This window comes from Corvus moneduloides, chromosome 2 (assembly GCF_009650955.1).
Source record: "Corvus moneduloides isolate bCorMon1 chromosome 2, bCorMon1.pri, whole genome shotgun sequence".
NCBI classification, from domain to species: domain Eukaryota; kingdom Metazoa; phylum Chordata; class Aves; order Passeriformes; family Corvidae; genus Corvus; species Corvus moneduloides.
Window position 1 is genome coordinate 21,520,986 of NC_045477.1, and position 12,074 is coordinate 21,533,059.

At 37.0% G+C, this 12,074-nt stretch overlaps 1 protein-coding gene across 1 annotated transcript in view; it reads left to right on the top strand.

The window, feature by feature from the left end:
• Positions 1 to 12,074, top strand: part of ABI3BP (ABI family member 3 binding protein) — a 126,883-nt gene that overhangs the window by 53,659 nt on the left and 61,150 nt on the right. The window contains exons 17-24 of the mRNA XM_032094251.1: positions 1,012 to 1,086; positions 2,986 to 3,051; positions 3,576 to 3,650; positions 7,505 to 7,570; positions 9,092 to 9,151; positions 9,533 to 9,598; positions 10,521 to 10,595; positions 11,667 to 11,741. Coding sequence (XP_031950142.1) covers positions 1,012 to 1,086; positions 2,986 to 3,051; positions 3,576 to 3,650; positions 7,505 to 7,570; positions 9,092 to 9,151; positions 9,533 to 9,598; positions 10,521 to 10,595; positions 11,667 to 11,741 — 558 coding nt within the window. The remainder of the gene's footprint in view (positions 1 to 1,011; positions 1,087 to 2,985; positions 3,052 to 3,575; positions 3,651 to 7,504; positions 7,571 to 9,091; positions 9,152 to 9,532; positions 9,599 to 10,520; positions 10,596 to 11,666; positions 11,742 to 12,074) is intronic.

Sequence of the window (12,074 nt, forward strand, 5' to 3'; positions counted from 1 at the left end):
GTTTGAGACGCCGGCAGCCTCTGGCAGTAATGATATTTCTTGCAGATTTGACAACTATGCAAGGCAGCAGTCGTCCCAAGAGATACTGTTGTGCTTTTAGCCAACCTGTTACTTATCTGGCCTATATTGGGGTAAAACTTAAGTGTAGGTATAAATGTGGCCATACATGCAAACCATAGTTAATTCAGGCATTGGCTATGGCACTTGGCGACAGTGGTGGAGATGCTTGTGGCAACAGCTTCTTTCACACTGGCAGGTGTGCAAGACCAGTCCTGTGTCCCTGTAGTATTTTGTGGCCCATGGAGCAACAAAGTATTATGTGAGCAGGCTGGTGAGACTAATATCTGAAGCTGAGTGCAAGTTAAAAATGTAATGAACAGTATTAAGTGACTTGGCACTTTCGTCTGGAGCAGTCTTGCTTTCATATCAACTGAGATATTTCACTCACTTTGGAATCTTTTCCAGGGAATTTACATTCCCTACCTTGCATTACTTAAATTAATTTTCTGAGCTTTCTTGGTTTTAATGTGGAGAAATCAGATACTTGTAATTATAACAAATCATATAAATTTGGCTGGGCTAAGGATATTCTTTTCTGATTCCCTGCCTGGTGATGTTGTCTGAATCACTTTTTATGTTCTTTTATTTTTGCCAAATTTTTAAATTGGATTTTTTCCAGTATCTTCATCTCATAAATTTGCTTTCTCCTTGACTTCTCTTGGCCAGTGGTCTTGTACTTTTTCAATCTTGCATTCTTTCTAACCACATGGGAATTTTTTTCCATATTCCTTGTATCATTCTGTTTAATTTTTTGCATTATATTTGTGTGGTTTTACACATCTTTGCACATTAACCTCTTTCTTTTTAAAATTCTGCTAATTTTGCAGAATGTATTTTTTTTTTCAGTTCTTTATTGTTTGCAATTTAAACCATTGAGTCCATGGTTGCAGGTGATGCCATGGTGTCATGGTTCATGTATTTTTTAAATAATAAGCCACCATTTTTTTCCAGCCCCACTTGACTTTCTTCATGTCACTTCTACTCCCCAAACTTCTACATCTGCAAAAATGTCAGAGCGAGAGACTGGTAAATGACATTTATTTTATTATCTATCCTTGATTTTTCTTTGTATTTAGGTGGTACAATTCAGATGTCTGTAATATGTCCTGTATTTTTAATGTTCCCTCCAGTGGTCTTTCATTTGTTCATTATGGCTTCATGTTATTTGTAATAGTGTATAATTAGCAGTTCTAGCCTCAAGTAAGTGATCCTGATACCACCTGGCTCTTTCAGGCTAGTATTGTATTACTGAAGGGTTCTGATGTGGTCAGTGGAGCAGAATTTAGCACTCAAGAGGAAACTCTTGGGTTTGATGAATTTTGGGTTATTAGCAAAACAGTTTTCTTTTGCAGGGGGAATGCTTTTCTTTACCTAGTAGACACCTTTTGAAGACATTCATTGATTGGACTTTGGTTTCCTGTTATAGCTTTTTAAGTAGTCTCTAATAGTCAAAAGGCTGCTGCAGTACAGCATTTTGGTGCTAAAAGTTATTTTTACAGTTACTTCTGCTAATAATTTATTATTTCCCTCCATGTATTCATGAAGAATATAGGTTTTTAAGCACAATTTATGCATTTGTATTTGACCATGATATTTTTCCCAGAATATAGTCATAAAAAAATAGTAGAAGGTTGCTGTGATGTTTTCATCAATGGTTCTGTTCATGCTAGCATGATTTAAGCAAGAGATATTTTATTACATCAGTATATCAAACATCACTTTCTTTCTGGGGACCAATCAGATGGAATTGGGTTAATGAGCATTAACATAATTTGTCTTCTGAAAATTAGCTTATTACAACATACATACACTATTCATGGTTTCTCTAGTCTTATTTTGTTAAGGTTTGATCAGTGTTCTTTTAGCTTCTCATCACAGATAAATTTAGAGAAGCTTTTATCTGTTGCAGAATTCACACTGAACACAAACATGATACAGCTGAGCTAATACTCAGTGGGCGGTGCTGACAGTTATCTTGCCTCTGCATGAACGCAAGATTTTTGTTTTCTTTTGAAGCTGAGAACTCTATACAAGGTCATTTCTATCTTCATTAGACAGAAACATTTTAGCAGTTTACCAGGCATGACTTTGCTGTTGTCTGCAGCATTGTTCTCCCCAACTTACCACAGCCTTCTCTCTTGATTTAAAGAACTGGGCTACTTAGGTTACTTATTACTTGGCCTTACACTTTCTTAAATCGTGAATGTTCTTAACATTAAGAGCACCTACGCTTCATTTTTTCATATAATACCCCTCACAGAAATGTTTCTTTCCTGGTCTAGGCTGCATAATTTCTCTAATGGAAATGATGGTCTTAGGGGCTGATAGAATCCAATTTTTTTTTCTTTTTTTTTTTTTTTTGCATTTGTGTTTTCATTAATGTATTGTCAGAAAAACATAAAACTATTTTTAAGCCATTTTCTGGAGACGGATGGTCTGTCTCAATAATCCTGTTTCTGTTGAAGCAGCTTTATGGCAGTTGCAGGGAAAATCTGATTCTTGGCCAAAATATGAATTTGTTGGAAAAAGTTTTGATACCACCTGTGTGAAAATTGTGTGCATGCTGTATCAAAATAATATTGGGCATTTGCAACTCCTTATCTAAAAGACTTATCTGGCACATCCAAACTGAAGTGTAGGGAGAAGGGTTTTGCTGTCAGCTGTTGCTATTGGATAGAATTTTAAAATCAGATGCAGACAGCTGGCCTTGTAGTTAATGCCTAAAATTAGATGTTGTGTATCCAAAAAAAAAATTACCCCGTGAGACAAAAATGGAGCAGGCTACCACAAATATCAATTAGAAGTGTGTATACAAAAAATCTAAAATAAATTTATATCCCTTGGACCTGGTAAGGGCTGAAGATCACCTTATCTAAAGGCTGATTTCACTTATTGTTTCAAGACTATTTTCATATTTGATCTTAGCTACCCGGGGATCAGGCCTGAAAATCACTTCTCATCCCTTCGTGGAAACCAGAGGGAGCATGATGGGTAAATAGCATATAATTCCATGAGCTTTTCCATCCCTTGCCATCCCATCCAGCAGCTGTGGAGAGTGCCAATGTTCATTCAGACATGTTGCTTTGAAGACTGCTTGATGCTAAGCTTTCTCCCCACGCTCCACCCCCACCCCTGCTCAACTCAGCCATTTCTGTGCAATCTAAGCTGGAAAATAATTCCCCCCACTGACTGAATAAGAATCCACAAAAAGACCTCTGCTAGCTTATGTTGCCTCTAGGTTTCTTCTGGTAGCTGCAGTTTTCTTTCAAAGAATGAGTACTTTAAAACGAGGCCAGTGAGAAGAAGATTGCTTCACATGAGCTACTGGAATTGACCTTCCTTCATTTCACACTAGCTTCAGTGTTCGTGTAACACCTCATTTCTCAGCTGATCTTTACAGCTGCTGTCACCTTGCTTGATCTCACATCAATACTGTCTTGAACTGCGCAACAGCTACTGGCCAAATACTGTGGATCTGAAGCCAGTTCTAATTTTAACTCCAGATTTTATTTCAGCTTTTGATGAAAATCAGCACATTACTTCAAGATCTGAAACATCTGGCATCCAAGAAATGCCATCAACTGTACCTGGTAATACTTGAAAAATTGATTTTAAATAGAAATTGCCACAGAGATTAATCAAAACTTTGGTATATTGTTAGTTAAGTTTAATATGATTCAAAATAATTTCAGAACTGTTGTAAGTTGCTCTCTCAAATACCAGATTAATTTAGGAAATTTTGCATGAAGTAGTAAATATTCTCTTCTAATTTTGGCCTACATTCCCGGTATATTTACAAGTCTGTATTGCTGTGTTTGATGTTTATAGGCATGTCTTATTACATAAAGTAGAGTTCTCTTTTTAAGTTGCAATAGTGCAGAGGGATAGAGTGAAAGCTAATATAAGTTTTGTTTAAGTCCCTGAGTGAAACTATTCTAAGGGTCGAAACTGTTGAGTAAGTCCCATAGAAACAGCAGGAACAATAGCAATGAACGCATAGGGATCCAAATGGTGGAGAATAGACCATTAAGTACTTTAATTTGAATATATTTAAAGCAGTGATTTAAGTTAGACATTTTGCTGCGAGAAAGGGAGACTGCATAGGCATGAGACTAATAGAAACAAAAATGTGCAATATCACATGTATTGCTATATATTGCTTGAGTACACATTTTTAAATAAATGGCACAACATTGTAATTAAAGAAAACATTTGCAACAAACTGATCTTGACCAGATACTTCTATGGTAGATCTGATGCTTTCAAACACCCTTGAAACCTGTTATACCAGACCCCAGTGAAATTAAACTGGTGGAATGATGGTATTTTATTGACATTTAAATTAATTACACCTAATAATATATAATAATCTATATAGTTTTCCTGTTCTTTCTTGTCAGTATTTTTTCTTTAGGCTTCTTCAATTTCTCAATTCATAAAATAAGCTAACTTACCAATACCTTACAAAATGAGACACTGAACAAATGCAGTTTTATCAATGCTCAAAAATCTGTTTTGTTTAGTGTCCCTGCAAGAAGAAATATTTAATTTCCATTCAGTAATGACAATTTCATCCAAAGTCTATTTCAAGTTGTTGCCAAAACTCTCTTGCAGCAAAAAGTAGTTTACGTTTAGTTTTCATCGCATTGACACTTGCTGCCTTTTTTCTGCTGTGAACACATTTTCTTCTAAGTCTAAAAGGGAAGCCTGTTAAAGAACAGTTTTGTATCAGTCACTGCTTGATCAGGAGCTAGAAAGCATTCTTGGTACAAAGTGCAAAAAGACTGATCTTTTGCACCAACTTGTATGACTTTCTTCTTTCTGTTGGTGTAATTTAAACTCCAGAAAGTGTAGAAGAAGAAGACTATTCTTAGGAGTTCTGTCTAGCATCAGATCCTGAATCTTCTTGTCACCATATTGGGCCACATGTCTTTCTCTTTATTCACACAATACAGAAAAGACTTTGAAGTGTGCAGTATCTTGCTTGTGTTTGCAGTGACATCATCCTGAACAACACAGCTTTGTGTGTTTGCTGTCCCAGCAACAGTCAGATTCCTCAGCACTTTAAATCCAGATTTTCTGTGCAGCTCTTAATGAAACACAGACAGTTTCACAATTCATGTCTAAAGTATCTGGAGTCATGGAAATACCATCAGCTCAGTCTATTACTGGCATTTCTTGCAAACTGAGTGTTCTTGAATTATCAGAAGGGTTCCCAGTGTGCTTTTGGTGAAATGTTGATTTGATCTCCTTTACTTCGGGGATAAGAGCAACTGCAAGATAAAAAAAATCTGCATTGGGTACTACTTTTGTTTAAGGCAATATATATGATGTTTAGAATACTGGATTACAGTTTTCTTTCCAAGTCTGGAGTTCACTTCTACAGTATTAATCAGTAGTATTACCCATGATTGCCACTGACCAATTATGTACTACTGAATGTAGTAGAATTTTACTATGACATACTGTGGGGCTTGTAACCAAACTTTAACTTCTCTGCTATATGCAGTGTATCCTGATACAGATAGCTACTGTATTACTTCAAGTCATACCCTTTTTTATTTTCTATTTACTTTGTTACTACTGAAGTGTATTTCTGTGGTTATTGGTATTTAAGACATCGTCCTGGTCAGTTACAATGTTGGAGGCAGAGAAAGATGTGTGCAGGAAATTATCTTTGTGGGTTTATCTTCTATTTATTGTCCATGTTCAGTTGTGGTTTTAAAACAGCTTAATGGTTGTTCAAGCTGTAAATCCTTAAGTTTCATAGCATATTCAAACATATTTCTCATTAAGAAGGACTCTCCAGCTGCGACAAAAATTCTGTTGGGGAGATGAAAGGTAGCACAGTGAGCATTGCAAACGCAAGTTCAGGGTTTGGGGTTTTTTAAAACAGCTTCAGACTTGATAGTCTAGATACATCTAAAAAAAAAAAATGTTTATTTATGGAGATAAAGGTTTGTCAGTTTTCTGCATGTTTCCTAAATGATCAAGCCAACTTCTTTCATATTTTTCTTCTTCTATGGGAGAAACTTAATGCTGAACAGAGGAACTCTCCTTTTCTTCTCTTGGCATACTCTGAATCATGCCTTCTATTGCAGACCTCTGTAGATATTTGTAAATGTTCTGTCGTATCCCCCTGTACACTAAGTAGGTACTTCCTTTTATATTTGCCATCTTAACAGCTATATTGAACACTTCTTTAAACCAGTGGTAGCAAAGGTGCAGACATTCAGAAAACGTATTTTTGAAACGTATTATTCCCATTTTTCAGCAAACAAAATGAAGATGGAGAGGACAGTACACAGCCCTGTGCCACAGAGAAGTGCGTACAGTGAGAAGGGAGAAATATCTGAAACCCTTTCAATCCACCCCCTGACAATCTACCCCACAAACTTTGGGTGCATTTTTGAAGGATTTTATTTGCTATGGCTGGAGGAGGCTAACAGAATTCTTTCAGAACAAAAACTCCATGTTTGAAATGTTCTCTCTGTTGGTCCATCAAATTCATACTCTTCTACTTTTCCTGTAATGCGTTCTTGCAAGTGTGGTGACAGTTCCCAAACTTTGATTCCATTTTCTGAGATAAGCTGTTTGAATTTACTCTATGCTTTTATGAGAAACTTTTTTTTTTCAATAATACTTTCTTAGACAAGAGAGGGGATTTTTATTGTGATCTTTGCATTCACCGTTGTTGTTGGCATATCTGTTCACTAATTACTGGACAGTAAATGTGACTATTCTTGTAGCTTATCCTTGTCTTCCAGTGTGGATATGGGATTCTGTCTGTTCAAAGTACTTCATACCTCTTCAGAATGAAAACTTGTAAATTAATCAAGCTATTCTATTAGAGATTTTGGTTAAATAAGCACGAGTTCATTTTCTTCTACCAGTTTGCCCAAATCTTGATGGAAATCTTTATTTATCTTTATTATGCATTTTTCAGCAGAGAATCTATTATTTCCTTTTTTTTTTCCCCAGGCATCTATTAGTTTAGACCCAAAGTTCTTGTTTTTAAGTGTGGTAAAGTGTACAGTAATCAGAGCTAGTTAATTGTTTTGAGATTAAATATAAGGTGCACAGTATCTTTGATGCGAGCAGAAGTTCTGGCTATATATTCATTGACTGGTTTGCAATTTTTAGTTGGAAAATATTTGATGCCTGGAAAGGACTTTGGAATGTGTCATATACTGCTGTTAAAAGGCAGCTCTGGAGCATCATGACTGCCATTATTGTGCAAAAGGAGCAGTGTTTTGCTAGTGGCTGGGGGTTTGTGGTAATATCAAGTGACTATAAATTGATGTAGGATTTATTTGGTAGAAGGAGTATACACAAGAAACCACAATTTAAATATTGACTTATTTGGGTGTGATTAAAATAATGCTTTCATATGCATAGAGAGACTGCCATAACATCTCAAGATAGTTTCCATCTCTAATCTTAGCTCTCCCGAGACCATTTCTGGAGGCCACGTCTTTTCCTTTCCTGAAAACCATGAGAACAGTGATGGGTAAACAATGATTCCGTCCTAATTTCTATCATTTCACAATACTTAAATAAGAAAAACTGTATTTTAAAATCTAGTCAAACATTTCAATTTTTTTACTGGTAGTGGCAATGCCAAATCTTTCAGCAAGATGGTCAGTCATTTGTGTAGATGATGAGATACTTAATCATTAGGCTTCTCAATTACTCTTCTTAATCTTCTGCTCTATAGGCTTAGTTCACTAAAAGATTAACTATCTGTATACTACACTAACTCAACTAAGTCACCCTGATTTTAATGTGGAATAACCTTATAATGAATGCAAATAGTTATGTAAAAGAGCTGAGTGTAATATGGGTTTTATTTACACAGTTCTGTACTGACACTGCTTTAAAAACAAAAGTTCATCTCTATTTCTGAAGCCAGTTCTCTCGTTTAATCTTGGTTTCTCAGAAACCAAAGCTGAAATCTATTTCTCCTTACCTTGCAAGCCAAGGAACAGCGGAGGATATAAAAAGATAGTTTGATTTTGTTCTTTTTGCTTGCCATCACTTGACATAATTTTCGCCTGCTTTGAGCAATATCTGTGGTTTGTTAATGCACTTTAATACGCTTGCCATATTAATGACATGGTTATGATGTCTGAACATATGCTTTTCTTCATCACTTGAAAAATCAGTTTTGAAGGGACTGGTGACAAAAACAATTTGTCACAGAATTCCCATGTGATTCTATGGGCACCTGTTATTTTGAAAATCCTTTCTAGAATGGAATATCCCAATATGGCAGAAACAAAATTTTATGTCCTCTTGATGATGTGGATTTTTTAGCATACAGAACTTATTTGTATCTTTTTGAATGAGAACTGAAGTTCAAGCTTGATGAATAAGTGTGTTAATCATTGGCTTAGAGACTATAACTGTAAGGAAGAATAGGAATTTTCATATTTCACAGGGAATCGCAAGGCCTTGCATGTGAATGATGAGAACTTACATTATTTGATTATATGTAAAAACAAGAACAGTGAAAACAGTAAGAAAATACTTATTTGCAAAAATTTTTGAACTTTTAAGAAAGGTTGACATTATGACTGAATATTGATAGCACAATGTGGAGTTTATTCCTTCATGCTAGAATAATTAGTAATTAGTATTTGCAGCTACTTGCATTGGAGACATACCCAGCACTTGTCATCCGGAATTTTGAATTCTAAGATGAGCCTTGGCTCATGTTCTCTCTGCAATTACTGTGGGTTTTGCATCTGTCAAGGATCTGTAAGGAGTGGCTTGGTGAATTGGATATTTAGGCATTTTTCTGCTGATGTAGAGCCGTTTAGCTACTGAGGCTCAGGGAGTATTGTATTAGTTGCAACCACAGCAAGATACTTGCCTGCAGGTTTGAGTCACAAGGTACTCAAGGAGTCACAAGGAAAGGGCACGTGTGGCCCTAAGTACAGACATTTAGGGCACTGTGAGCTGGTGCTGCTTGTGCTGCTGTGGCAGGGCTGAGTGGAGATCTCAAGACCATTTCTGTGTCTGACCGTAGCAACCGAGAGACCAGTCCTGGAATCGACCTCGTCTGTCTCACGGGAAACCACAAGGATGGGTAAATAGCCAGCGATTCCCTCCTTCATGGCTTACTTTGGCAATGCTCTCCTCTGCAGTGATGAGCCTGTTCAGATGTGCTGGTGTCCCAAAAAGTGGGTCAGTGATGTGGCTGCACCCTTATGGCTTCTTGCTAAAAATTGTTTTACCTGTAAATTTTCTGCAGCCATTTCTGGGGAACCGTTTCTAGGTTTCCTCTTGTGGCTTGGCTGCCAATGCCAGTTGAAAGGCAAGCACTGTGCCGCCATGGGGAGTGATGCTGTGACATGGTAGCCTGGCCCAAGCAGGATGGGGTTCCCTTCTTTATAACTCTGTCTTGATGTGACGTGTGTGACAGCAGCCTGTCTGAGGACCTGAAGATGGTTTTTGTGTTTGATCTTAGCTACTCGAAGACCAAGGCCGAAGTCCACCACTCCTTCCTCCCTGGCAACTCAACAAACTGTGATGGGTAACTAGCAACAGCCTTCTTTTCCCACTGTCTCCCATCTCTTTCACTTCCCATCACACCTCCCACCCCAAACCACCTGGCATCCTTGTCATCTCCCACGGAGAGAACGAAGCACTCGCCACACTGGTTCTGCAATTCTGTTGTTTGATCCCACGCTTTTTCCATGGCTGATGAGCATTTTCTGCAGGAAGCATGTGACATCCTGCAGAGACACCACGTTGTTGCACCTGGCCTTCAGCTCCATTTCCCTGCTTCTTTGTGTGTGGGTAGCGGGCCTTGCTTTCCCTGATGCATTCAAATATGACAGCGTTCCTAAGAGACAAATCCCAGCTGGGCTGGCACAAGAGGACACGCCTTTCCATTGCCATCACCTGGAAGTGGGAATGCTCTGCTCTGTTTCTGCTTTTGAGGCCATGTTCAGTTTTTATGATCAAAACCTCATTTCAGCTTTTGGTGAATCATGGGGTATTTCTTCACAGTTGGAGACAATAGCAGCCTTTGTCAGTAATGATGTATCTTGCAGTTATGGCAGCAATGCAAGATGGGAATTGTCCCAAGAGATATTGTTGTGCTTTTAGCCAACCTCCTACTTCTCTCGGGCCTAGATTGCAGTAAAGCTTAAGTGTAGAGATGAAAGGGCCCATACGTGCAAAGCCATATTTAATTCTGGCATTGGCTGTGGCAATTCCACTTTTCTTGTAATGTGATCTCTTCTTCATATTTCTTCTAACAGCTTCTTCATCATTTTCGTCACCAGTGCATCTTCACACATTTACGTTAGCAAATCCATGGCATGTTCATTTGAGATGTTTTCTTTTCTGAAATCCCTAGTTTCTCAGTAATGTGTTGAAAACTGTTCAGTCTATAGGTTCAGATGATACCAAAAAAATGTTTTGTTTTGGTATTTTTTTTCTTTTTCCAGCTTCACTGGACTCTAATCATATTAGTTTCCTGTCCCAAACTTCTGCATCTGCAGAAATATCAAAAATAAAGACTGGTAAATTGTATTTATGATACTTCCATTTCTTAGTATTTGGTTTTGCATCAAGGATGTTACAGTTAGAGGTTGTTTGCTCTGATTGCTTGGTGTTTGAAGCAGAACTTTGTTTGCAGTGTCAGTTAGGCTGTATAATTACATGGTGATATTTTGTGGTATAGGATCAAATACAAACTAAACCACAGGAATTAATTTTTATTTTGTGTGGTTTTAGTCTGTTGAATAGATTAGGACCAATAGCACCAATAGCTAGATGGATACATTATCAGTTATAAAGATATGTTTTTGACTGGGGCATTTCACTATGGGGGATTTTCTGTAGCTATATCATACACATTATTATGCAAGTTTCTCTATTCATAAGACTTCAAGTTATGTTACTATTTAACCTTGAAACTTTTATTACTGGAGTCATAGGTATTCAAGATTATATTTCTGTTCATTGCAATGCTACGAATGTGCAAGAGATAAGAAGGAAAATTATCCTAAACCTGGCAGTCAATATTTCAGTATTGTTTCAGATTTTCTGCCTCACTCCCTGTCTCTTCAATGTATCGCAAAAGTTGTGTTAATTTATATTATGTCAATTAGATAAAATACCGCAAATGAAAAATTGCATGATGTATGGTATGTTAAAATGCATAATTCAAAATACTGGCATTTGCTGTATAGAAACAACCAAAGCTTTGGCAATAGAAATACCTGGTTGTACAAATTCATATTTGCATGCATTTAAAGTACGTAGGTCTCCTTCTCTGGGTGCAGGTGAAGTCAAAAGCACAGGTTTTTTCATGTTACCTGTGCACAGATCAATTGACTCCTGTTGATAAATCTGCTTTTAGGGGGACTGCAGCTCCTGTCAGGATGTGTCTCTTAGGTGCATGTGACATCTTCAAAACTTTGAGGTTTTGTTACTTTCTTTTCAAGTTGGAAATTTATGAAACTCCATTGTAGTGGTGTTGGCATCTTGCAAAGCAATGTAAAGCAATCTTTCTTTTTCTGATTTTTGCCCCCCTTGCTTTGTCTGCATCAATATGAATCCATATCAGGGATATTTACATTTTTCCACAGTTACAAGTTCAGCTGACCTGGAAAAATCTATGCCTCCACTTTCCAGAACACCTCATGTGCTAACAACAACTGCGGGTAATAATAACTCTTTAGTTTTTCAGTTAAACCCCTTTTGGTGTTGGACAGCCATTTTTGAAATTTTATTAAGCCTAGATATTTTGATCATCATGTGGTGTGAGTCATGATCATTAAAAGCATCCTTTTTTACATGACAACTTTTGCTTTCTGCTGAGATGCTCACCTGGTAGTGTTTCTGAACTCACATTCATTTCTCAAAAAGCTTCTAGGGTTATCTTGAGATTTACTTACATGAAGTAAACTTGGTTTAATACTACTAATAATGAATAAATCTTAATGAGAATTCTAAAATTACTTGTTTTCTTACAAGCCTAATTGTTATATGCTCAG